The sequence below is a fragment of the Mercurialis annua genome, linkage group LG4 (genome assembly GCF_937616625.2).
Source record: "Mercurialis annua linkage group LG4, ddMerAnnu1.2, whole genome shotgun sequence".
NCBI lineage: Eukaryota > Viridiplantae > Streptophyta > Magnoliopsida > Malpighiales > Euphorbiaceae > Mercurialis > Mercurialis annua.
Window position 1 is genome coordinate 36103325 of NC_065573.1, and position 25468 is coordinate 36128792.

The 25468-nt window shown below is 33.2% G+C and overlaps 5 protein-coding genes across 13 annotated transcripts; 1 reads left to right on the top strand and 4 right to left on the bottom strand.

Moving 5' to 3' along the window:
• The first annotated feature begins 55 nt into the window (after positions 1-55).
• LOC126678183 (basic leucine zipper 34-like) lies at positions 56-2411 on the top strand. Its single transcript, XM_050373077.2, has 5 exons — positions 56-175; positions 750-1293; positions 1435-1510; positions 1606-1732; positions 1967-2411. The coding sequence occupies exons 2-5, from the start codon at positions 752-754 to the stop codon at positions 2122-2124; spliced, it is 903 nt and encodes a 300-aa protein (XP_050229034.1). The 5' UTR covers positions 56-175; positions 750-751; the 3' UTR covers positions 2125-2411.
• Positions 491-7638, bottom strand: LOC126678182 (uncharacterized). 4 transcript variants are annotated; one of them, XM_050373074.2, is made up of 6 exons: positions 7426-7632; positions 6863-7342; positions 4495-5733; positions 4339-4409; positions 3169-3468; positions 491-2067 (listed from the first exon to the last, which is right to left on the bottom strand). In XM_050373074.2, the coding sequence occupies exons 1-6, from the start codon at positions 7495-7497 to the stop codon at positions 2064-2066; spliced, it is 2166 nt and encodes a 721-aa protein (XP_050229031.1). In that variant the 5' UTR covers positions 7498-7632; the 3' UTR covers positions 491-2063. The 4 variants fall into 4 exon arrangements, with proteins under 4 accessions (XP_050229031.1, XP_050229032.1, XP_050229029.1 ...); XM_050373075.2 differs by having other exon boundaries at positions 3169-3471; positions 6863-7336; positions 7426-7630; XM_050373072.2 differs by having other exon boundaries at positions 3169-3471; positions 7426-7629.
• A 1744-nt stretch (positions 7639-9382) lies between these two features.
• Positions 9383-12300, bottom strand: LOC126679045 (uncharacterized). Of its 3 annotated transcripts, none has more exons than XM_050373981.2 (7): positions 12121-12300; positions 11700-11798; positions 11543-11616; positions 10682-10730; positions 10455-10562; positions 9879-9960; positions 9383-9790 (listed from the first exon to the last, which is right to left on the bottom strand). In XM_050373981.2, exons 2-7 carry the CDS (start codon positions 11746-11748, stop codon positions 9514-9516), a joined length of 639 nt encoding a protein of 212 aa, XP_050229938.1. In that variant the 5' UTR covers positions 11749-11798; positions 12121-12300; the 3' UTR covers positions 9383-9513. The 3 variants fall into 3 exon arrangements, with proteins under 3 accessions (XP_050229938.1, XP_050229936.1, XP_050229939.1); XM_050373979.2 differs by having other exon boundaries at positions 11700-11843; positions 12121-12299; XM_050373982.2 differs by lacking the exon at positions 12121-12300 and having other exon boundaries at positions 10682-10767; positions 11700-11843.
• A 943-nt stretch (positions 12301-13243) lies between these two features.
• On the bottom strand, positions 13244-18017 carry LOC126677455 (disease resistance protein RPV1-like). The gene is made up of 5 exons (XM_050372083.2): positions 17048-18017; positions 15776-16868; positions 15339-15638; positions 14229-15242; positions 13244-14137 (listed from the first exon to the last, which is right to left on the bottom strand). The coding sequence occupies exons 1-5, from the start codon at positions 17542-17544 to the stop codon at positions 13541-13543; spliced, it is 3501 nt and encodes a 1166-aa protein (XP_050228040.1). The 5' UTR covers positions 17545-18017; the 3' UTR covers positions 13244-13540.
• On the bottom strand, positions 17202-24896 carry LOC126677456 (disease resistance protein RPV1-like). Of its 4 annotated transcripts, none has more exons than XR_008790557.1 (7): positions 23987-24896; positions 22736-23828; positions 22282-22575; positions 21182-22195; positions 20280-21082; positions 19721-19837; positions 17202-17291 (listed from the first exon to the last, which is right to left on the bottom strand). XR_008790557.1 is itself a non-coding variant. In XM_056105416.1 (6 exons), coding segments are annotated over exons 1-6 (3693 nt in total). In that variant the 5' UTR covers positions 24475-24896; the 3' UTR covers positions 17249-17290. The 4 variants fall into 4 exon arrangements, 1 of the variants encoding a protein (XP_055961391.1); XR_008790558.1 differs by lacking the exon at positions 17202-17291 and adding an exon at positions 18201-18679; XR_008790556.1 differs by lacking the exon at positions 17202-17291 and adding an exon at positions 18766-19008.
• Between the last annotated feature and the right edge of the window lie 572 nt (positions 24897-25468).

Here is a 25468-nt window from a genome sequence, read left to right on the forward strand (position 1 = left end):
CCACCTCAGATTGCTCTATCAATTTTCTCATATTAATTACGATATTTGCATTTTACATGTATTATCTCTACCTCTCTCTATGTTTGTATGGAGAGGGAGATAGAGTTCTAAAATAATTATACTATTTCTCTATAAACTTTTCATAGAACTTTTTTTAATTTGTACATAAACAAAGGTATGTTCTCCATTTTCCCATCTATATAATGATTATATACTATATTTTGTTCTTACTTCTATTAATTAGGTTATTATTTATATGATTGCAATCATAATTGTTTTTTAGAATAATGAAAATTTCATTAATAGAGAAATAAATAGAAGTACAATTTAATTGTATATGTTCTAGTTTTTAAATATATTGTTTTTTCAAAAGTAATGATCAAAATTTTGAATTTTTAAATTTAAAAGTTTTGAATTGAAATTATCATGCATTCTGCATCTAACATATTTTGAAAATTTATGCTTGACTATAAGTTTAGAATAGGGAAAATAAAATCAAATTTGTATGCTCTCTTAATATATGATCTTAGATGTCAATAATACATAACCATTCTCGAGTTATACAAGATGGTGTTAAGTCGAAAATGTTCAAGTTATAAAAGTCCAGATTCAATTCTCTCCCAACGTAATTAAAATGAAAAAAATGGTTATACTTGATATTACAGAAAACAACCCAATGATAAACTTATATTCTAAATACTATCTATTTGATATATTTTATTATTTCTTAATGGTTCTTCTGATTATAGGTATGGAAAATCCGAAAAGATTATCAGTCAGTAAAAGCTTTTCCAACCCGGAAAGACAAGATTCATCACATCCAAGAAACCCGTTCCAATTCACATTCCAATCATATCGCGATAGCATCTCCAATTTTTCAGCAGGGGAATCAAGACTAGTCAGAAACCCGCTAAAAGGAGTGGCTGTGCACCATCATCGCGCAGCATCTGATGGATATCTCATTGATATAGAACAACCATCCTGGCTTGATGAGCTCCTTAAGGAGCCTGACTCACCAGCTGGTTATAAAGCCTGTCATCGACGATCTTCAAGTGATTCTGCTGCACTCTTAAATTCTGCATCAAACACAACTGGCCTACTCTTGTCGAGTAATAACAATATAACAGCTGAAATTTCCGGGACTTCTGGTAATGTTCAAAAATCAGGCGGAAGTGTGCTTTCTAAAGCCATTATCAAGAAAAATCAAGAACGAATTCCACATGTTAAGAGTGATAGCTCAATCACTACCTCAACTGCCTCTGCATCCAAGTCAGATTCGAAGCGCGCCAAGCAGTAAGTTTACTGCTTTTACTTCAGCTCATAAAACAGCAAACTCGCCTATTGGATGCATTTCTCAACAGCTTTTAAGGTGGTTAGTTTGATATTCAATTGGCAGAACTTAAACTGAAATATAAAATCATCATTTACTTGCAGGCAATTAGCTAGAAATTCACGCCTACGGAAACTTCAGTATATAGCTGAACTAGAAAGAAGTGTTCAATTTTTACAGGCAAGATATCACTTAAACTTTTACAACAAATCGTCAACTAAAGATAGCAGATGTGATATCGTCACTAAATATTGTTCATATATGTCTTGTTACAGGCAAAAGGTTTTGAAGCTACGGCTGCGCTTCAATATCATAATGAGGAAATTCTCATACTCGGCATGGAAAACCGAGCTCTGAAGCAACGGTTAGATAATATATCTCAGGAGCAACTCATCAAATACAGTAAGTCGTTAACCTAGTAATCTCTCTAAATGACTATTTTACCTTCAACTCTATCTTAAGTGATTTCTTTTTTCATAACAAAAAAGAAAGAGTCGATTCAAACCTGAGACGCACAGATGTCGACATTAAGCCCCGCCAAGCCTATGCCTGCAGGGCATACATTTAAATGTTTGATAAAACAATAAAATGCATATTTTAAATAATACCATTTTTATGTGTTGGTGGTGTCTACAGTGGAGCAAGATATGCTAGAGAGAGAGATAGCAAGGCTTCAAATGTTATACCATCAACAGCAGCAGCAAAAGGAAGAGAACCAAAAGGCTCCTATGCATTACCTGCACCAAACCAAAAGTAGAGAAATTAAATTGCAATTGGCTAAATTATGCATATAGTATAACGGAGTTTAATCATGGGAAGTATAGTTAGAGGCTCGCGCCATCAAAGCTTCGACTTCGGTAAATATAAAAGTTCATTTGAATTTATATTTGTATTTATTTATTCCAATTGATTAGGGACCTAACAGGGCATTAAATATTATTAGAGCCCTCTGTCCCTTCTTTCTATGTTGTTTTGCTAGTCTTTCTCTTCCTTTTTCGGCCATTGCAGGCAAAGGCAGTTTCCTGCAAATGTACTTGAAGATAGTTAACTGAAATTCTAAAGCAGCAATCATTATACCTAAGTGTAGTTTCCTGCTTGTTTCTTATATGATATTGTATAATTTTACACTATAATTAACCCAAAAAATTTGAACATTTACAATGCATAACAAAAATGAATTGGGCTCAATATAATGTACATAAAAGTAAGCAAGGCTATTTAAGGACAAAAAATCCTCTAAGCTAAACCAGTGTCTAATATTTTCTCTAAGCTTACATGAGATAACACTGGCTAACATATTTTTAATCAGCCAAAAAACCTTACAGCAAGTTACGTACAACATTGTACTGTTATGTGGTTATCAGTGATGGAAGCGCATGGATATATATCCTACAGAGTCAACCACTACCAAATAAATGAGCATCAAGTTCAATAAATGGAAACCAAAAAAAAATCTATGAAAGATGAAGAATTCTAATTCGAGTTGAAGAAGCAGAAGATCTTAACTCAGCTACAAGTTTTTTTTTTTTTTTTTGAGAAAGATCTCAGCTACAAGTTATAAGAAGGATTTACATTTCTAAAGAAAAGAACAGTTTAGTACTTGGTTCATTTCAGGTGATCTGTGCACCAGAGCATCATTCAAAACGCAGGATTTAACTTGCATACCAGAATAATCCTATCCGTCGACCAATAGCCCTCTTATTATTTTTGCTGATATAAAATAATGAGTACCAGATTTTACTTTACATACACAATATTTGATGCTCTTACCCTGGGATCTATTGAGCAGTTTAATAAAAAAAACAGACACCTAACTAAAGGCATATGAGAGGTTTTACCTCACTTTCCATGCCACTTTCCTTTTCTTCCAACTTAGTTGTAACGTCTTCTTGGATCTCCATTCTCTATGTTTCCTTAGATTCTTCCACCAGCTTAAATAGTCCTTTCCCGGCTCAAATTCAATGAAGTTGGCTAACTCATCAAAATCAGATTTTTTGGCGTTTTTTCCTAATAATATCTTCAGGAACATCCCATCATTACAGATTTCCTTAACATTATTGGCTTTAAGGTCATTTGCGGCACTGAAATATTCTGATGTTTCTGCTTGGTTGCCTTGCTTTCTCATTTCAGAAAGCCGTCTTCTAAAAAAGTAAAAAAAAGAGGGTTATACAGGTTTAGCATTGTAAACATTAGAGTCTACCTGAACACAAACGATAGCACAAGTTTGTAAATTCAACAGGATAGCGAGTCCATATCAGCGGTAATTCCTGGAATTTGCAGCTTTCAGTAGCAATGAATTCTTAAATATCAATTCAAAGTTGTCAAGAAATGAGATGCTTCTGCTAACAGAAAAAATAATTTCCATTTAAAAATCCATGCGAATGTTGTCAACAGAACAAGCCCCTATAATTTATAATGATTTTTAGAACAGCTATTACCTGAATTAATTGAACTTACACGTCATTCCAATTTATGTATATTCAAACACTCAAATATCATAGAAGATATATTCGAACACTCGAATGTCATGGAAAAAATATTCAATACAAAATGCTGACATCTACATATCAGAATTTATTGCATTTCTAACGCATGAATCAAAATCCGAATTGCTATCTTAACATCTCATCTTAAATTCTATCTTTCATTACCTATAAAAGACATCAATGAGTACATAATTTCTGCAGTAACCAAAATATAAATATACTCTTGGAAATGTGGTAGTCTGCCTCGTTCCGAGCCGAGCATGCCAAAATGACTAATGACAGTGTTTTGACCTTGTCCCTATTTTGTTTTTTGAACACAGCTTTGCATGTCTTAGATTACAATATATTCACCACATAAGAATTAAATCAACTACAGCAAAATATGGGACATTAATATTTTGCAATTACTAATTACTATGCATATGAATGAGATATGGCAGAAATGTATCTAGAATCAAATTCATTGCCCAAAGCAAGGCCCACATAGAAGAACAAGCAAGAAAGCAAGAGAGAATAATTTACCTCAGCTGTATATCCCGAATATTTTGAAACTTTAAAGAAATTAGGCGGCTAGATTTTCTTACTACCAAGACCTGCAATATAATAAAACAAATTCTATAAAAATGAACACAGAAAAATTACATTGAGAAATCCACAAAGGTACGAAACAAAGATTACCCCTTCAACAGCACTGTCAGATGATTTTGATGAATAACTTAATTTGGGACGACATAGTGACCCTAATGTGCCAAGATCGCCCTCTTCAATAGCAAATAAATCCAACAGCGTCATTAATGTAAACAAACACCCATTAACCAAGAAATGAATCCCACCAATATAACTTGATGAAAGCAAGCCTGACAGATGCAGAAGCATCCATTTAGAATTCTTGTATCTTGCAGGGTAAGATTGCATCTTTCTATGTAAATGGTTTTGCCTTAGTGGATGGATACTTAAATGTTCAAAAGAACAAACAATACGCAATATGGAATTATATTCCTTACAGGAAGATAAATCTCCTGAGGATTTCGAACCACCGGATAACAGAACACACCTCACATACCGTATAAGTTGTAACATTGAACTACTCATCAACTTCAGTATAGAAGCAAGCAAATGAGTGTCTTGGGGGTTTCTATCCCCTTTCTCAAATAATGTGCCGCATGTACCATCAGAGGAACACCCTAGTATAATGCAACTTACTATTGATAAAATTTCACCTCTACGGGATTCATCAAAATTGCATATGTTATCCTTTACATATGCAAAAGAGGAAGCCACAAGATCAGTATTTGTTCTGCAAGACATTTCATTTAAATAAGAATCCCATAAACTTTTGGACTTTGCAGTAAGATGATGTAGTTTGTCCAATGTTGCTGGCAGAAGGAATGATTCAAACTTCAGTGTACTATACCCATGCAAACTAGATCTAACAAAAGAACCATTATCGTCTGATTTATGGCTATCAGCAAATAAATTAGACGTGTGTCTGGTGTACAGCATGACAGATCTTTCAAAAGCTGTCGAGTACCAATCTGCTAACTGAACATCCGGGGTATTCTTGGAGGCTTTGCAAACACCAATTGTTTCGGAAACCAATAAAATCAAATGTGCCAGAAACATTTTTGGAGCTGAAAGCACAACAGGGTTGAGAAGAAGAGACAAGGCTGCAGGCAAGCTGATTTCTGGAATTCTGAAGTCCTTGGGGCACCAAAATAATCTGTCGATGAAATTTACAACCGCTTGTTCACTGGAAACTGAAAGAATAAAATGAGAACAAACCACCTCTAACACACTTCCAATATTACCATAACCAAAATGACAATTAAATAGCACGTCGCTTCTCGAAGATGTAGAATCAACCAACATTAAGTACTCCCTCAATAATTTATTTACCAAAAGCTCATCTGCAAACACCTAAAGATTGTACTTTAACATCAACTTAGGTTTGGCTGCAAGCTAACTTCTAAAGATAGTAATAAAAAAGGTAAGAAAAAGGGAGATAGAATGAAATAAAAAGTCTTCATAGATATGAAAACAATGATTTAATATTCTAACAGGAATCATGCATTATTCGCACTAGCATCAGAGGAACCCAGACTTATCACAATTAGATAGAAGATGGAGATGAGTAGATGACTACCATACTAAGCAATACAAAATGAAGTTAACAATACCAATGGTCAAACCAAAGGATAATGAAATCATTGAGTGCTTATAGATACCAGCACAAGTTCCAAAAATATCAATCCTGCTTAATACTCTGTAAAATTTAACTGTTTGAACATTTTTAAACAATAAAGATAAAAGACAGAAGGACAACACCCGATTAAAAAATACAGCAAGTGGTAAATATACCCTACACTAGGTGATATTCTTGCACATAGTCTCTATTCCAGATAAAAATTGCAACAGTTTAAGCACAACGGTAATTCTACCAGTTGTAACCTAGTACGGGCTGGACTGGAGTATGTTACCACAAATTTACAATAGAATAAAACCCCAAAAATGAGTTCATATAAAGATCATAATGGACAGAACTCCATGTGAGAATTCGATCATTTAAATTTTATCAATCCATTACAGCAGTAAGAACTACAATTAAGAACTGCGGGGAGAGAATATTCCAACTTAATGATTCAATATACTTGTACACAAATGCTATACACGATTCTATAAATGGAAGAGACACTAGATTTTTACTGTCAGAATCTCTGACAAATTCAATCTGTCTAGTCAAATACAAATGAAATTTCACCTAGATATAAAACCAGCACTGAGCTCTTGTTAGACACAATTAGTACACACAGGTTATGATAAAAATGTAGCCCTCTCATAATGTTTGTAAAGGAAATGTTAATAAATAAACAAATATTAAATAAGATATTTTAATTGTTCTCAAGGCATAGTAGACTAAAATTTACACATTGTTCACCTGTTTCAAAACAATATGTTGAAGACAACGCGGACTATCAAGAATCAAACCACACTCATATCATATCACAAGCAAAATAGGTAAAACAAAATGAGAAAAGCCGATTATTACCTCAAGCACAGCACACAGAGCTTCACAGCACAAATTGGAAGGTCGCAACGAAGCTTTTGAAGCAACAAACTCAGTTCCACCGTCAACACTTAACTCGAAAGAAATCAATCTTCCAAGTATCGAGAGAAGAACTTTTCCTTTTTCTATGAGAACGCCGTGATCGAATTCAACGAACCCCAACATGACCAAGCAACATCTCAACACCAATATTAGTTCCCCATCACTAGCCCATACATCCATAACCACTGCAGTAGAACCATTATCTAAAGCAGAGAATAACTCCTTAAATCTAATGTCTAGTTCTCTAAATAAAGTATGAGATAGATCATAAATATCCTTCGATTTTAATTTACCACCACAATCATCCACCCCCATGTATCCAGAATCACAATTATAGGATTCCAGTGTAGAATTGTTCAATGACAAATGGAGCAATTTGGCATACAATTTTTTCAAGTTGGCTGCATTTAGTCCCTGAAACTATAATGCAGCAAGCAACAAAATTAACAAAGGAAGTTCAAAACCCTAAAAGTGAACATTAAAAGACGATGACAGGGAATTACCGGAGGCTGAACGGAAGAGTTGGACGGAGTCTGTTTGGTGAGAGCACGGTGTTTCCTCTTCTTAGCACCCATTTCCACAACAAAAACACAGATAAATCTTCCAAACAAAAGAATTCAAATAAAAATAAAAACACCCTATTGAATTTAAAAATGTACTGGCTTTTTGGTTTTGGCGGGATGATTTACATTCTAGTAGAAAGTAAAAGCGATAATTATTAAAAAAACAAAAACTGAAATTAATAGGTCTAATTACTTAAAAACCACCCACCTTGTAATTTTTTTACATTTATACCATGACGTAGGAAAATATTCATTTGTACCCCATTTTCGATTTTTATGTTTCATTTGTACCCCAAAATTAATTTTTTTTGATAATTTAATTAATTTAAGAATGAAAATATTAAAAACAAGATAGATAAATGATTAACATTAACGTTTTATTAGAATATAGGTTAAAAATGAAGGACTAATTTAAACTCTTTTTAAAAAAAAGATCAATTTAACTCATTAGGGTAGAGATGAAACATAAAAATCGAAAATAGGGTATAATTGAAAATTTTCCTAGGTCATGGTATAAATGAAAAAAAGTTATAAGGTGGGTGCTTTTTAAGTAATTAGACCAAATTAATAATGTGTTATAATATGATAAGTTTAGTTTACGGATTATGTGGTAGACCGAGTCTACTTAATAATTTTTCCGCCATATGTTTCATTTTATAATAAAACTGATCATTTAGAAAAAAAACAGTAACAATATTTTTCAAGATATAATATTTAAATATGGAAAAAGTTAAATAACAAATTGTTGTCAAGAATGTTGAGGAGATCATGTTCACGATCTACACCGTTTATTATGAAATGAACAGTATAAATTAATTTGATTAAAATTGCACTATATTGATCTACACCGTTCATTTTATAATGAATGATGTAGATCGTGAACTTAACCACCTCAAGTTCAAAATGAATTTGGGAGAATCTCAATTTGGTTTTGTACTCTATGTTATTTTCTTGTTTAGTTTCTAAAAAAAAAAAATTCATTTATGAAACTACATCAGTTTAAAAGTATTCAACTCTCTAAAATTCGGTTAAAATTATTATTGTTTTCTATATTTTTAGAAATTATAATATTTACTTAAAATTAGTGATAATATTATTTGTCTAGAAGATTATTAAGAAATTATCTATTTTACAAATAATTTGTGATAAAATTATATCTGTACAAAAAAATTGTTGATAAAATTATCTTTGTAGAATATTATGTAGAATATTAAAAATTGAAATAGTATACTCATATACAAATTAATAATACTAAATTTTTATTATTTTATTCGTTTTCTCTTTTTGTATATAATCTCATTGAGCTTTTTCTTTTTCTTTTTTAGATCTTATCTAAATAGCCTTCATAATAATCATAATTTTTATTTTTATTTACTTATAAAATATTTTAATAGATTATTAAAATATAAATTGACGAGTTACCAATAAACTTTACCTCAAATGGTATAAGCGCTAAGTAGCAAACTGTTAGGTCGTGTGTTCAATTCTCCCACAAGTGCTCTCCCTCCCCAAATTATCAAAAAAAAAAATTGACAAATTACATGCAAGACACGCAAAATAATACTAATCTTATTTTATTTTTTTTAAAAAAAACTTATTTTAAAAAGTAATACTGAAAATAATCTAGTTGTGCTTTGTAGTACATTAGATTCACATTAATGACATGTCATAATGTAATAGGCTAGTTCACGGATGACGTGGTAGACTGAATCTACCTAAGAATCTTTTGTCAAATATAAATTTGCATTAAAAATCTTGATCAGTAGGCATATAAAACAATCAATGAACAGAAGCCAACTGAACAAGGTCTTTTGTCCCTATTATTATCATCCATTGTCAGATCAGAATTCAGCATACCTGTATTGTGTAACTACACAAAATTAGTTTCAAATAGTGCTTTGCCAACCAAAAAATTCGCATTCAGAAAATTGGTCAGAAATTGAGTAATAATTTATCAGTAAACATATAAAACAATCCGTTACAAAATGTGCAGAATACAAGCTTGCTGGCACAAAGGTCATTTATTCCTCAGTCATCATCGTCATCTTCATCATCAGAATTCGCATATGCCAAGCCTAACAAGCTATTAACAGGATTAAGCTGCCCAGTCTCATTGATAACCACTTTATCCTGATTAGCCTCACCTGCTTTGCTCACTGTTGGGTTCTTCAGGTGAGCCACGGAGTTGGAATGTGACGATGAATGATCAATTGAAGTTGGCATAGAATGGCTTGCACCGGAATTGTCTAAAACTTTTGGCCGCTTGGGCTTAACTTCCACTACCTTCTTCAATAGATCCTGTTGCCTACAATCCAGATAGATCTGCAGATTAGACATGAGACTAGCTCAACTAGAAAAAGTTTTAAGGAACAGAATTTGTTTCTCTAAAATACCTAATCCCACTTTTTGGCTTGGGCTCAACACGAAGTGGCAACGGAACTGATGCTGGTGAAGAATCTGCTAAACTAGCAGCTTTGTGCTCATTGGTCAAGGATACAAATATAGAACAGCTGATCTCTACCTTTATAGATTGCAGAATCGTTCATAAGCATAGTAGATAATCCTATCATATAGCATGTAAACTTTACTACTCTTATCATTCATCGAGAGTCGCTTATAACAGTTAGAAATAATACAAAAAAAAAGAAAAAAAAAATACTGAGGAGAGGAACTTGTTTCTACTCCAATACTAACTAATCCAATATTAATGAAAAGAATATCAACAGCATCAAACCAAATCTACATGATTTTTTCTGCAGATAATACCTCATATTGAGCAAGATATTATATTTTAAATTATCTTCCACCCTCTCCCTCCTCTATCTCCATATATACCTATTTCTAAACTGTCAGCAACATGATCAAAAAATTTATTACCTACTAAATGCATACAGAACAAGAAAAGACAATGATAATAGCATCAAACCAAATCAACATAACGTTGCCTGCATATTCAGCAAGAAAGGATATTTTAAATGCAGCAAACGCTCGTTTTTCTGTGCGGCGAAGAAGGCGTTCAGCATCCTCTTCAGCTTCCATCTGCTCCTTGAGATAAAGTAAGTCATCGCTGTCCAAAGCTGCATAAAACGACTCAAGATACTATAGATTATACACAGATTACACAAAAAAAAGGAAGTAACTAAACATGTGTATATCTGCCAGTGCAGACAAAGATAAGAGATATTGAAAGTGATACCGCCCCGTCCATGAAGGTAGCCTCCACGTTCTCCAGCAACCTCTTGCATCTGCTTATCAATTGCCCAATAGGAAAAGCCAAGATCCCTGCCAGGCATGTTATAAGAACACTACTAACATGCTTATTTAAATTAGAGTGGCAACTGTTGAGGATAGTTAGATATCAAAAAAGTCAACGATGAAACCCGGTTTGCACATGAATCAACACACTAGTGATCTAAATCGTCTCAGCCCTAAAGGTAAAAACATTTAATAATTCCTGTAGATAGTGTTGCAAACTATATTTTGTAAATTGAAAATCCAATTTCTTGTTTTTTATGTCATTAATTGAACTCGCAATCTTGCATCAGTAATTTCTCTCAGTATATGCCTTATTACAGTTACTCCCTGTAGTAACTTAGCAGTGATCAAATTGGCGTCTCACTCTAATTGATTTAGTTTTATCTCAGTGAAATCATGTATCAACTTTACTTAATGCAGTACAGTCAAAAGATTCAAACCGATCCTCTGCATGAAATAAATTTCAATCAATTAAATTCAGTTTCTCATTAATTAAAAACCAATCATCACCAACAATAGTAAATAAAAACATTCCTTTTCGTGAAAGAAATTCAAATCAATGAAACCAAATATCAATAGGTTCAAAACACAAACAATCGAGTACTAAACATTAATGCTTATATGATGAGATAAATAGCTCAAACTAACTCAACTACATTTTACATATCTCCAGAACACAATCACTTAACATTAAGCTCTTGTTATCTATTTTTTAAGAAAAAACAAGTCACATTCAAGAACAAATAGAAATTAAAAAAAAACTGCATATTGTAACTAAATTCATAAAGTGGAAGGGGCTAACCTTAGCGACCATGCGCTGGAAAGTAATATCTTCTTCATCTATTATTTTATCTTTGCCTTTTCCCCATTTCTTATCTGTTAATCAAATCATTACACAAATTAAGTAACTGAAAATAACAATGCTACAATTAATTCAATAACCGATCAATATTTCTCACCTTTAGGATCGCTGAGATTTGTGTATTCCCTCACTTCTCTTCCCGCCATTCCAATTTCTCGATCTCAAATTTCTTTTTAATACTCTCGAGTAAAAGTTACTGAGAATTTGAGAATATTTTAGGGATTTTTCATTCAGCTAAGAACTACGAAAACAAAAATCAGTCAGTCTATCAGTAATCTCTTTACATCAACATTAAATAGTAGTTTAATTAGGCTAAATTCATAAACAAATTATAAAAAATTACTGCGTAATCATTAACTTCTAATTTTTTAAAACAAATAAAAACAATCCAAATTAACCCTAAATGCCTAAACCGCGGATATCAAAAACATAAACAGCTTCATATTAAGCAAAACTATATTAACCGTCACATTTAACCCTGCAGATGGAAACTCAAAAAGGTGAGGTTTTAGCTTTACCTTTTCACGATGATCATCCGTAAATGGATAAAATCATTGGGCACCGGTGATGAAACAGTTAATTTTCCAGGCGATGAGAGACGGCTACAGTGACGGCGAAAATTGAGAGAGATTAATAAACTAAACCAAAATAAATTGATAGAGCGGTGATATGTGTGTGAGGAGCACTTGAATTTTTCTCCGTGAAATTATAAAATTAAGAACAAATTATTATAAGGTCCCCGTATATGTTATAATTTATTGTTTCATCCATTCTATTTGAAAATCAAACAATATGGTTCTTCGCTTTTGATTATGTTAATAGTTTAGTCTTTTCGTCCATATTTGATGTAGTCAACTGAACTAAAAGACTAAATTAAAAAAAATTAATTTAATTCTTAGATTATATTTTAATATGTTTAGATAAAATTCATATTATTATAAAATTTATTGAATTAATGGCTTTAATTTAACTTTTAATATTCATTAATGTTTTAATTTTTTTGAAAAAAATAATTGTGTTTAGTTTTGAAAACTAAATGAAGTGAAAAAAATTAAATTGAAAAAAAAAAGTTTAACTCTTTTACAATTTGGTTATTATTGCAAAAAAAAAGATGCAATTTGGCTATTATTGTAATAATTAAAAGATTTGATTTAAATTGCAACAAGTAGTAAAGATTTGTTTTTTTTTTCCATTAAGCCTATTATTTTTATGTGAATAATGACGAGCCAAATTGATTCAAACGTTTAACAATCTTTTCTTTAAAAAAAACGTAATGATGATTTGTAAGAATTTCTTCATGCTTCGAACACCCTATTAATGGGGTGTGCATTTAGTTCACACTGAACCAAGGAAACTGAATTAAAATTTAAAACTGTAAAAGAATTAAACCTAAGCAAATTTATAAGAATTTTAAAAATTTCAACCAAATTGGCATATATAATTCATCTGATTTATTGGTTTAGTTTAAGATTTAGTCGTTTGAACCAACATTGAATTGAAACTTGATTCTTCAAACTGAACTTAAAAACTAGATTTCTTTTTTATAACTTCATGAACCAAATTTTTCAGTTCGGCTTTAGTTCGGTTTATGCACACCCTTAGTACGTAACAACAGAAGAAGTGCTAAACTATAAGTAGAAGTACAAAATGCTGTGATTCACGAGCAACCTTTCAGTAGAAACAAGCTAACGTATGAGTTCATGAGGTTACAAAGATTATGGCAGTGAACGACCAAGAAGTGCGACTTACGAGCGAGTTAAAGAGAGAGCAAATCGACGTAGAGATAGAGAAGATGCAAAAGAAAGCAACTTCAAACAGACAGTGACAATATCTGTCTTCTGAAGTTGAGCTCGGGTCGAGGTAGCTAGACATGTATTTACCATCAATACAACAGCAAGAAAGGCGTTAAGATCGGGACATTTCAACTCTCGTGTCTCCTTAATTCCCTTGTCGAACGGGAGGTTCATCGTCCTCATTTTCATTATTTAAGAAACAATGCGAGAGTTTTACAATGACCTCAGTCAGTTCTTGGCTCTCCTTAAATCTCTTACAAGGAGATTCCTCTTCCATATCCATCTCATAATTCTCATCTTCCTCATCTTTCCTCCTTTTGCCTAGGTTGAATGTTGGATTAAAACTGCACTTGCTTATCATTGCCCCATCGGTTGAATATTTAAGGAAGAGTCGTAAAAAAACCTTGTTGAAACGGTGCCCGGAGTAGAAATCAACGAATCCTTCATGCCAAAGGAATACAGTGTCCGATTGAAAATCCATTTCACGACCTTCATCTCCAAACAAAAAGAAAGTTTCATCAAAGCAATGTCCAAAATCATCTGTAAAAGTTGCTGTACATCCAATGTCAAATAATCCATGATGAGGATATACTTTAGCTGATACAACAACACAAAAAGAGAGACCGATCAGGTCATGCCGCCCCAGATTAAACGACAAATAAGTTCCGCTATCATTTTGATGCCTCATCCTCTGCAGCAGATCACTTCCGGCAATATATAACGCCTGAACTCCATCGTTGTCCTGCAACAGAAAACCAACAGAACACATAGTACCAATAAATCGATCTAGCATGCGAAAAAAGAAATGGAACAGTTTTCAAAGAAAGGGACACCTGATATGTAGTCAATACATCATCCATAATTTTATCACAAGCTGCCTCAGTTAATTTGATGCAATTGCCAAAATCTAAAATGCCTAATGAACGCCGCTCCGTCATTGCTGTTGTTAGGAATGAAGTTGATGCTGATACCAGAGACATGCAGTTTCTTGCACATAAATCATCCAAAGACGATGGAAGATCTAGTATACATTGAAGTCTTTTGCAATCTTTTACACTAAGTAAAGTCAAATTACAAAGCTGGGTGATGCTTGCAGGTATGATCTCAAAATCATTTCCATCCAAAACTAATTTTTCCAACGACTTAAGAGAGCAAAGGCTGCTGGGAAATTCTAAGAATTCACAGTAACTAAGATGAGCATTTGTTAGGCATGGCAAATCTATCAAAGAAGGCACTACTAAACCTTTAAATTTGGAACAATATAAACTTCTCAATTGCCTCAACTGATTGATCGAAGATGGCAACTTCTTTATACTGCTATTTATTATAAATAATTTTTCCAAAGATTCTAAATTTCCCAAGTTCTCTGGTAATTCATTTAGAATCACACAACTCATCAAAGAAAGTTGTGCAAGTGATTTCAGATTGCAAATGGTGTCAGGAAGACTTGCCAATTTTGAGCATCCAATCAACGAGAAGTATCGGAGACATGTCAACTGACCAATGCTACTTGGAATACTCTCCAACTGTCTTGATGGAAGATTTACTAGACGAATAAGATGAGAGAGAGATCCAATTGATGAAGGTAATTGCTTTATTGGAGTTCCATTCAAATATAGGCCTGTTATGCTCGAAGGAAGGCAGCTCGGCAAACTATGAAGACTTCTGCACCTTGACAGTTCCAATCGAGTCAGCTTGCTTAGATTTTGGATAGATATTGGAATCTCAACCAAACTCGTACACTGGGACAAACGTAAAACCTCAAGGTTCGGGACTGTAGACAGGTCAGGAATATGGACAAGGTCCAGAGAGTCTCGGAGGTTAATAACCTTTAAATTTGGAAGTGTCTACAAATGACAATGAAGAAAAATATAAATTAGTTTTTCTTTTTTCTAAATTCAAAAGTGAAAGTCTATTAGATCAAAATTCACGCTATATCATACCTGATTTTCAGTCCACAGGTGCTTGATTTGGCTTTTGGGCATGTGGAGTTCAACAAGATTGTCGAGACAGCCTTGTAATGGCAAGCATTTTAAAGGATAATGATCCCACTGGAGAAATCTTAAGTCATCAGGAAAATATTCAAGGCCTCCAGGAAGGTGTATTTTGTTGTTACCATAGCAATTCTTCTTGTAAAATTTAAGAATTCTCAGATTGCACAGCTTTGCAAACACTGTAGAACTTAAATCCAGATATCTGATCTGGGAAATGTCTAATAAAATGCCTTCTACACTTGTAGTTCCCTGATAAAAAGAAAATAGCAAATAAGCAAGTTGAACCCCAAAAACTAAAAGGAGAATGCAAGTTGAATCATTATGCAGAAGTGCCTTTTCTTTTCAATGTATAAAACAGGCAGAATCTCAAAGCACTTGGCTCTTACCATATCTCTTGCCAATAGTTTACATATATCTTTGGGATTCCACAGCCTGCTACGTCTACCGAGTTCTTTCTCTTCTGAAACAATGTCTTTCCCCATTTTCTGTAACAAGTCGTGCATGCCTAACTTGTTGTCACTTGTAATTGTTACCAGGGACTTATCATGGAGAAGGCTTATTCCAGATTTTGCAAAGAAACCACAGCCATTTAATATATTTGTCACACTATCTCTGTCATGTCCTTTAAAAAAACACGCGATATCAAGAAATATATCCTTTTCTTTCTCATCTAGTCCGTCGTAACATATTCTTAAAATTTTTAAAACTTTTTTATTAGAAGAACTTTTAAGTTTCTCCAACTCATCTTCCCATATTTGTATACTCTTACCATACAAATTGGACCCTAGTACTTTAAGAGCTAACGGAATGCCTTGAGCATAATCAATCGCCATGCGTGACTGCTCCATGTATTCTTTCTTCACAGAATTTTCTTTGAAGGCATGCAAGCTAAAGAGCTGGAGAGCTTCATAGGAGTTTAATTTCTTAACTTCATATATTATGGCATCCAAATTCTTGAGCAATTGCTTATCCCTGCTTGTTATAATGATTCTACTGCCTGAACCATACATAACATCATTTCCTACTAAGCATTCTATTTGATCCAAATCACTCACATCATCAAGAACGATAAGCATTTTTTCTTGGGAGAGCCGTCTCCGTACATAGGAGTTCAACATGATGGGCATTCCTGTATTTGGATTTTCTTTGCCTAGTATTGCAGAAAGAATTTCACTTTGTAGACTATCCTTGGTAGAGTTTTCTAATCTCTCCCTTACATTTGCAACAAAGCACCGACATGGGAATTGGTTATAGATTTGACTATAGAGCTTATGAACAAGAGTGGATTTCCCTATACCACCCATTCCCCAAATCCCAATAACTCGAAAGTCTTTTGACTCGAGGCACAACAATGAACAGACGTCCTTAATACGTGGATCAATCCCAACTAGGCCATCATTGCAGAAATCCCTTGGAGTTGCATGATCTAATTTCTCCAAAACATAAGTGACAATTTCTTTGATCAGCTTAGACTCAGGCCTGATCATATAAACAGTAGAAATTCTTTCTAATCAACATAAATAATAGAGAAAAGAAATGATTAATATCAACTCTATGATGCTAAAACATTAACAATAACAGCAAAAGAAAAATCATTGAGTATAAGGTTATTTTATAAATCACCAATATTAATTAGTAATAAGGATGAATAGACTTACTTAGTAATCCGTGAATCCCAGCCCGCTAAGTTGGAAATTTGCATCAAAGCAGAACTCCAATTCTTGACCTTTTCCAAACAGTCGCTGAATTCTTGTCTATGCTTATCAAATGCGTCTCCATAACTCCCAGTCAGCTCTTGAACATGACTTGGATCCACACGGTAAAAGATCGGCAACACGATCTGCCCCTTGTTTTGTTGACATTCAAGTATTTTCACAAGCTCATCTAAACACCATGAAGAATCTGCATAATTTGTGGAGAAAATGACAAGCGAAACATATGATTTTTCAATTATTTGCAATAGAGATGATGTGATTTCTTTTCCTCTCTCAAGATTGTCATCCACAAAAGCATTGACTTGGTTTTGAAGCAGTGATTGGTGAAGATGGCTTAGAAATCCATCTCGAATATCAGTACCTCTGAAACTAATGAATACGTCGTATTTCTTTGATTGAATAGTTGTTATTGCAGAAGAAGCAGCAACAGCAGCCATCATCACTAATGGCTGATAATTGAAAACAAGTGTTGGCTTTAAGTGAGAGAAAGTAGAGAGAAGTTTAGAGGCATTTAAAAATGGTGATTGCTTATATTTTATGCAAATTTCTTGTGCTTTGTTTGGCACTGTTAGAAAAAGTAAAGTTTGGTGAAGTTTCTGCAGGTTTGGTGAAATTTCACTAAAACTTTATACAGGTTTCAGTGAAGTTCCCGAAGCAATTCTGTAAGATTTTAACTTTGCATGGATAGGTTTAGAAAGGAGGGCAATGGTAGGCAAATGTGAGGAAAATAGAAGTTGAATTATTCAACTTCATTCACCTAACATGAATTAGAAAGTCAATTACAGTCTATTTTGAGTATTGACAGATTCAACTCCAAATAAAAAGTAAACCTTAAAATAAATATATTATGATGCTTACTAATTTTTAATATTTTCAGATTTTATAAGAAATTATTAATTAGTATTAATTTATATCTAATATTATATCTATTTAAATATTTTAATGGGATTTTTTCTAATTAACAATTTTTTGGTTTTTTTTATATCTTAATGATTTTTTTATTTTTAATAATTATTAAAATAATTAATTTTTATAGAATGTTTTTTGTTTTTGTTAACTAAAATGAACGTTATCATTTTTTGAACTTTGTAGTATGTAAAATAATTAATTTAAAGACGAATTAATTAAATTAATTAATAGTCAATTTATTTCTAATAAAGTGATATAAAATGGACTAAAAAATTTTAATAAAATTAGTACAATAGTTTTGTTTTATTAAATTATTTCTGGTAATCAGTTTCTAACTAATTGCCATGAGTCAAACTTGATTTTTCACATGATTTTCTGCATGTAAAACTTGTTTCCATTGCGTTCCTTAAGTCTGTCTCTCCCTATATTTCTCTCACTCAAATACATGCATGCTCGTTCATATGCATTGAGCACTTTCATTTGAAGGGAATTCACATAAAATACTGAAAACTAGTAAATGCACTAGGCGATATATTTGACGGGATTCAGCTCAAAACATGCATTCATGAGAAGATAATGAAAGGATATATACGGAGGTTCAAGTAAGGCTTCCACTCTATTTATGAAACATTCTAGCCATCAGATTCCATCTGCTTCAGCATTTCACTGAGAGATAATAACATGAAAAATTATGGTTGTCATGAGACATTCCTACAGATCAAATTGTACTATTCACCATAGACATTCCGATAGATCAAACTTCAACTTTTGTTCAATAATTTCAGGAGACATTTTTTATTGATCAAACTTGCTCTATTTACCACAATAATGAATGAATGAATGAGATTCTATTTAGAGAGCCTTTTAGATCATCAATATACTAAGGACCTAGCCTTGGAGCAAAAATATGCTTATTAAAATTCAAAAGAATCCAGACGATCTGTCAATATCATCTATCTGATCTCTTTGCTAAACAGTTTCCTATATTAGGAACCCTGCAGAATTGGACTTGATAAGCAAACATTCAGACAATCTTTTCTAATTCTAATTGTCCCATAAGTTGCTGTCAAAGACATTCAGCATTATCTCTGTTTGGTTTTAAATTTATTTATTCATTTTATTCTAATCATATCAGACAAAAAGCATATTGAATTTTTGAATTTTAAAATTGAATTTGAACCAAACATATTAAATCTAATTGATTTTTCGAAAAAACAACAGCAAAGTTAATTTAGTTTTGAAATCTTTTTAAACTTGTTCTAAAAAGAAAAGGAATATAAAATTATAAAATTTCGAATTGACTAGAAAAAAAAATAACAAAATCAAAAATAGTTTTTTAATTAATTTACATTAGGAAATATCATAGAAAAAATAATCATTATTGCAGCAAATTAAAATTAAAGAGGCTCTACAAGTATTTAAAACAATAAAATAAAAACAATTTCAAAAAATTTAATAAATTTATAAAATTAGAATTAGATTAGTTCAAAATAAATGATGAAAGAACCAACTAAAACTAGTCTTATAGGATATTGTTTACGTGCTGTTATGGAATATGACACATTTCATCATTGCGAAAAGAGTGCTAATAATATAATCAATAGTAAATTTTTTATTTGAATAATGAGTAAAGTTAATAAAAAGTCATGTAAGCGCGTGTTAAAAATACTCACATTAGAGAAATAGATAAAACTTTGTATTTAATACCTCAGGCTTTCACAGTTCACTTGTATAGTAGAATGCTGTACTGTTGCACTTGACCACACCACCTTCTTACTTCGCTACCAACATTAATATGAAAGCACCATGCACAGCAAGAAAACTCTGCAAAAGACCCCATAGTAAGAATCTAGCTGTGATCAAACACTGCATAATAACAACTAGAGATGTGCATTTGATTCGAATCAAACCTAACCAAAATTTCAAATTATTTAAAATCAAATCTGACCAAAATTGTGATCATTCAAAATATTTGAAACTGAACTTAACCCATTTGTTCAGCTGGTTTTTCGATTCGGCTTGAACCAAAAGTGATTTGAAATTGTTTTACTTTCAGAACTGAACAAAATAAATAAAGTAATAATACAATCAAACCCAACCGAATTTTTCGGTTCAGTTTATTGCACACCATTTAACAACAAAACAAGTGCTAACCTATAAGCAGAAGTAGAAAATTCAGTGCCCTCCAGTAGATGCTAGCTAACACATGAGTTTATCATGAGGATACAAAGATTGTACCAGTGAACCACCAAGAAGTAGGACTTACCAGCAAGTTAAAGAGAGAGAAAATCCATGAAGAGATAGAGAAGATGCAAAGGAAAGCAACTTCAAACAGACAGTGATCATCATCAAAGTAAAGATAATATCTGTTGTCTGAGGTTTAGCCTGGCTTGAGGTAGCAAGACATGTATTTACCATCAATAGTGAAGCAAGAAAAGCACTAAGATCATGACATTTCAGCTCTCGGGTCTCCTTCCATTGTCGAAGGGGAGGTTCATCTTCTTTATTTTCAGTATTTAGGAAACAATCAGAAAGTTTTAGGATGACCTCATTCAATTCTTCCATCTCTTTATATCTCTTACTAGGAGGTTCCTCCTCCTTCATATCCAGCTCATCATCCTCATTATCTTCATCTTTCTTCCTTTTGCCTTGGTTGAATATTGGATGAACGCCGCACTTGCTTATCCCCGCCTCATTGGTTGAATACTTGAGGAAGAATTGTAAAGAAGCGTTGCTAAAACAGCGCCTGGAGTTGAAATCAAAGATTGGATTATGCCAAAGGAATCCATTGTCTGAATGAAAATCCATTTCACGGCCTTCATCTCCATACAGAAAGAAAGTTTCATCAAAGCTATGTCCAAAGTCATCTGTAAAAGTTGCTGTACAGCCAATGTCGAATAATCCACGATGAGGATATACTTTAGATGCTACAACAACACAAAAAGAGAGACCGATCAGGTCATGCCGCCCCAGTTTGAACGACAAATAAGATCCGCTATCATTTTGATGCCTCATCCTCTGCAGCAGATTACTTCCGGCAATACATAACGCAATAACTCCGTCTTTGCCCTGCACAAGAAAATCAACAGAACATGTAGTACCAATATATCTAGCATGTCAAAAAAGAAAATTAGAACAATTTTCAAAGAGGGGCAAAGAAAGGGATACCTGATGTGTTGTCAATACATCATCCATAATTTTACCACATGCTGCCTCAGTTAAGTCAATGCAGTTTCCAAAATCTAATTTGCCTAAGCAACGCCGCTCTGTCATTGCTTTCAATAAGAATGAAGTTGATGCTGATACCAGAGAGACACAGTTCCTTGCAAATAAATTATCCAAAGACGATGGAAGATCTAGTATATGTTTAAGCCTTATGCAATCTTTTAAATTGAGTAAACTCAAATTACAAAGCTGCGTGATGCTTGCAGGTATGATCTCAAAATCATTTCCATCTAAATTTAATGTTTTCAACGACTTAACAGAGCAAAGGCTGTTGGGAAATTCTAAGAAACCACAGCGACTTAGACCAACATATGTTAGACATGTCAATTTTTTTAAAGGAGGCAATATTAAACCTTTACACCCGGAACAATTCAAGTACCTTAATTGCCTCAACAGATTGATGGAAGATGTCAGCTCTTTATTACCACTATCTGTTGTACTCAATTCTTCCAAATATTCTAAATTTCCAAAGTTTTCCGGCAATTCATTCAGATTCACACAATTCGGCAAAGAAAATTTTGCAAGTGATTTCAGATTGCAATTGGTGTCTGGAAGACTTGGCAATTTTGAGCATCCCACCAACATGAATTTCCTGAGACATGTCAACTGAGCAATGCTACTTGGTATACTCTCCAACTGATTGGATGGAAGATATTCCATATGAATAAGATGAGAGAGAGATTCAGTTGAAGAAGGTAATTGCTTTATTGGAGTCCCATCCAAATATAGGCTTTTTATACTCGAAGGAAGGCAGCTCGGCAAACTATAAAGACTTGTACAAAATGACAGAACCAATCGAGTCAGCTTGCTTAGATTTTGGATAGACATTGGAATCTCAATTAAACTTGTACAAAGGTGCAAACATAAGACCTCAAGGCTCGGGACAGTAGACAGGTCAGGAATATGGACAAGGTCCGCAGAGTCTTCGAGGTTAATCACTTTTAAATTTGGAAGGGCCTACAAATATCAATGAAGTGAAAGATAAATTAATTTCTCTTTTTTTTTGTTAAAACCGTAAATGAAAGTCTCATGGGACATCATACCTGATCTTCAGTCCAGAGGTGCTTGATTTTACTTTTGGGCATGTGAAGTTCAACAAGATTTTCAAGACAGAATTGTATTGGCAAGCAATTTAAAGGAAAATTATCCCACTGGAGAAATCTCAACTCATGAGGAAAATATTCAAGGCCTCCAGGAAGGAGTATTTTGTTATTTCTATAGCAATCGTAAAATTTTAGAATCCTAAGATTGCAGAACTTTGCAAAAGCTGTAGGACTTAAATCCAGATATTTGATCTGGGACATGTCTAATAAAATGCCTTCAACACTTGTAGTCCCCTGATAAAGAAAATGGCAAATAGGCAGTAAGCAAGTTGAGCCCAAAAAACGTAAAAAGGAAATAGAACACAATCCATTATGGGCATGAATTCTTATGCAGAAGTGCATTCTTTTTTTCAATGTATAAAATAAGAAGAAAGTCAATGCAGTTGGCTCTAACCATATCTCTTGTCAACACTTTATATACATCTTTGGGATCCCACAACCTGCTACGTCTAGCGAGTTCTTTCTCTTCCGAAACAATGTCTTTCCCCATTTTCTGTAACAGGTCATGCATGCATAACTCGTTGTCACTTGAAATTGTTATAAGAGACTTATCATTGAGAAGGCTTATTCCAGATTTTGCAAAGAAGCCACAGCCATTTAATATATTTGTCACACTATGTTTGTCACATCCATTAAAAAAACACGCGATATCAAGAAAAATATCCTTTTCTTTCTCATCTAGTCCGTCATAACTTAATCTTAAAAAAAATTGCGCTTTTTCATAAGTAGAACCTTTGAGTTTCTCCAACTCATCTTCCCATATTTGTATACCCTTACCATACAAATTGGACCCCAATACTTTAAGAGCTAATGGAACGCCTTGAGCATAAATAATTGCCATGCGTGACAACTCCATGTATTCTTTCTTTAGAGAATTTTCTTTAAAGGCATGCAAGCTAAAGAGATGAAGAGCTTCATAGTAATTTAATTTCTTAACTTCATATATTCTAGCACCCACATTCTTGAGCAATTGTTTATCCCTACTTGTTATAATGATTCTACTGCCTGAACCAAACACAACGTTACTTCTTACTAAGCTTTCTATTTGATCCAAATCACTCACGTTATCAAGAACAATAAGAACTTTTTCTTGGGAGAGCCGTCTCCGCACATAGGAGTTCAACATGATGGGCATTCCTGTATTAAGGTTTTCTTTGCCTAGTATGGCAGAAAGAATTTCAGTTTGTAGACTATCCTTGGTAGAGTTTTCTAATCTCTCCCTAACATTTGCGACAAAGCATCGACGCGGGAATTGGTTATAGATTTCATTAAAGAGCTTATCAACGACAGTTGTTTTCCCTATACCACCCATTCCCCAAATCCCAATAATTCGAATGTCTTTTGACTCGAGGCACAGCAATGAACGGACGTCCTTAACACGTGAATTAATTCCAACTAGGCCATCATTGCAAAAATCAATTGGAGTTGCATGATCCAATTTTTCCAGAACATAATCTACAATTTCTTTTATCAGCTTAGACTCAGGCCTGATCATATAAACAGAACAAGAACTCTAGTCAACACAAAGAATAGAAAAAAGAAATCAATACCATCAACTCTTTCCTACATTTTTGTCTCAACTGTTTAATTTTATCTATTAATAATTAATTAGTATGAATAAATTAAGTGCAGTTAATAGACTTACTTAGTAATCCGTGAATCCCAGCCTGATAAGTTTGAAATTTCCATCAAAGCATTACTCCAATTCTTGACCTTGTCCAAACAGTCACTGAATTCTTGTTTATGCTTCTCAATTGCGTCTCCATAACTCCCCGTCAGGTCTTGAACATGACTTGGATCCACACGGTAAAACACCGGCAAGACGATCTGCTTCTTGTTCTGTAGGCATTCAAGTATTTTGACGAGCTCGTCCAAACACCATGAAGAATCCGCATAATTGGTGGAGAAAATGACAACCGAAACATATGATTTTTCGATTATTTCTAAAAGTGATGATGTGATGTCTTTTCCTCTCGCAAGATTGTCATCCACAAAAGCATTGACTTGGTTTTGAAGCAGCGATTGATGAAGATGGCTCAGAAATCCATCTCGAATATCAGTGCCTCTGAAACTAATGAATACGTCGTAATTCTTTGATTCAAGAGTCGTTGAAGAAGAAGAAGGAGCAGCCATTAAGTAAGAGAGAAGCTAAGAAACACTAGAAAATGGCGATTGCTTACATTTCATACGATTTTCTTCTGCTTCGGCACTATCAGAAAAAGTATGGGGAATTTACTTAAATAAACTAAACAATAAAATTTGACAAAAAAAAACAATAAAAGAAAATAAAAGTTAAACACATCTCGGGTCCCTGTATTATAAGTGGTTTGGCTATTTGGTCCCTTATCTTTGATTTTAGGGATAATTTATAAAATGATCCTAATGTTTACCCAAAATTTCACTTCACCTGTTTTCTCTCCGATCTCAAGTTGAACCCTCAAATTTTTTTCCTTAACAAAAAGAACACACGTTAACGAGAACATCTATTCTCGTTAAGTTATCAGACATGCCGGAAAAAGAATGTCACCTCACACTATCGAGGGCCTCGTTTCAAAAAAATACGTCGTCTGGAAGCTTTACCGGGAGAAATGACTGCTCCCGTCAACTCGTGTGTGTTTTTTGTTAAGAAAAAAACATGAAAGTGCAAATTGAGATTGAAAAGAATATGGAGAACAACTAAAATTTTGAATAAACATTACGATCATTTTTGTACCTTACGTTTTAACTTTAATTTTTTAGTCTCTTGATTTCTAATTTTTCAGCAAAGCCATCATTTTTATGTCTGTTAAATGCGTAAAGCCTAGCCCTGTTAACTAACTTAAAAGCATAAAATGAATTTCCGCTCGTTCAATTTTCACAAAATTCTTACTTTCCATTCTATTTATTTTATTTATTTTTGACAGATGTAGAATTTAATTACGTTAGGAGTTAGTGGTTAGCAGTTGAATTTTTTATTTTTTTAAATCGACCTTAAACCACTTATCCTATTAAAACTCGAAACTGAAGCCTCAAAAATTTACTGGAACGTCTTAGCCACTTGAACTAGGCCTCACTGTCATTGGCTCTATTCTATTTTATTTATCATCTTTTATGCTTTTTATTGTCCCAAAATATATGATTTTTATAT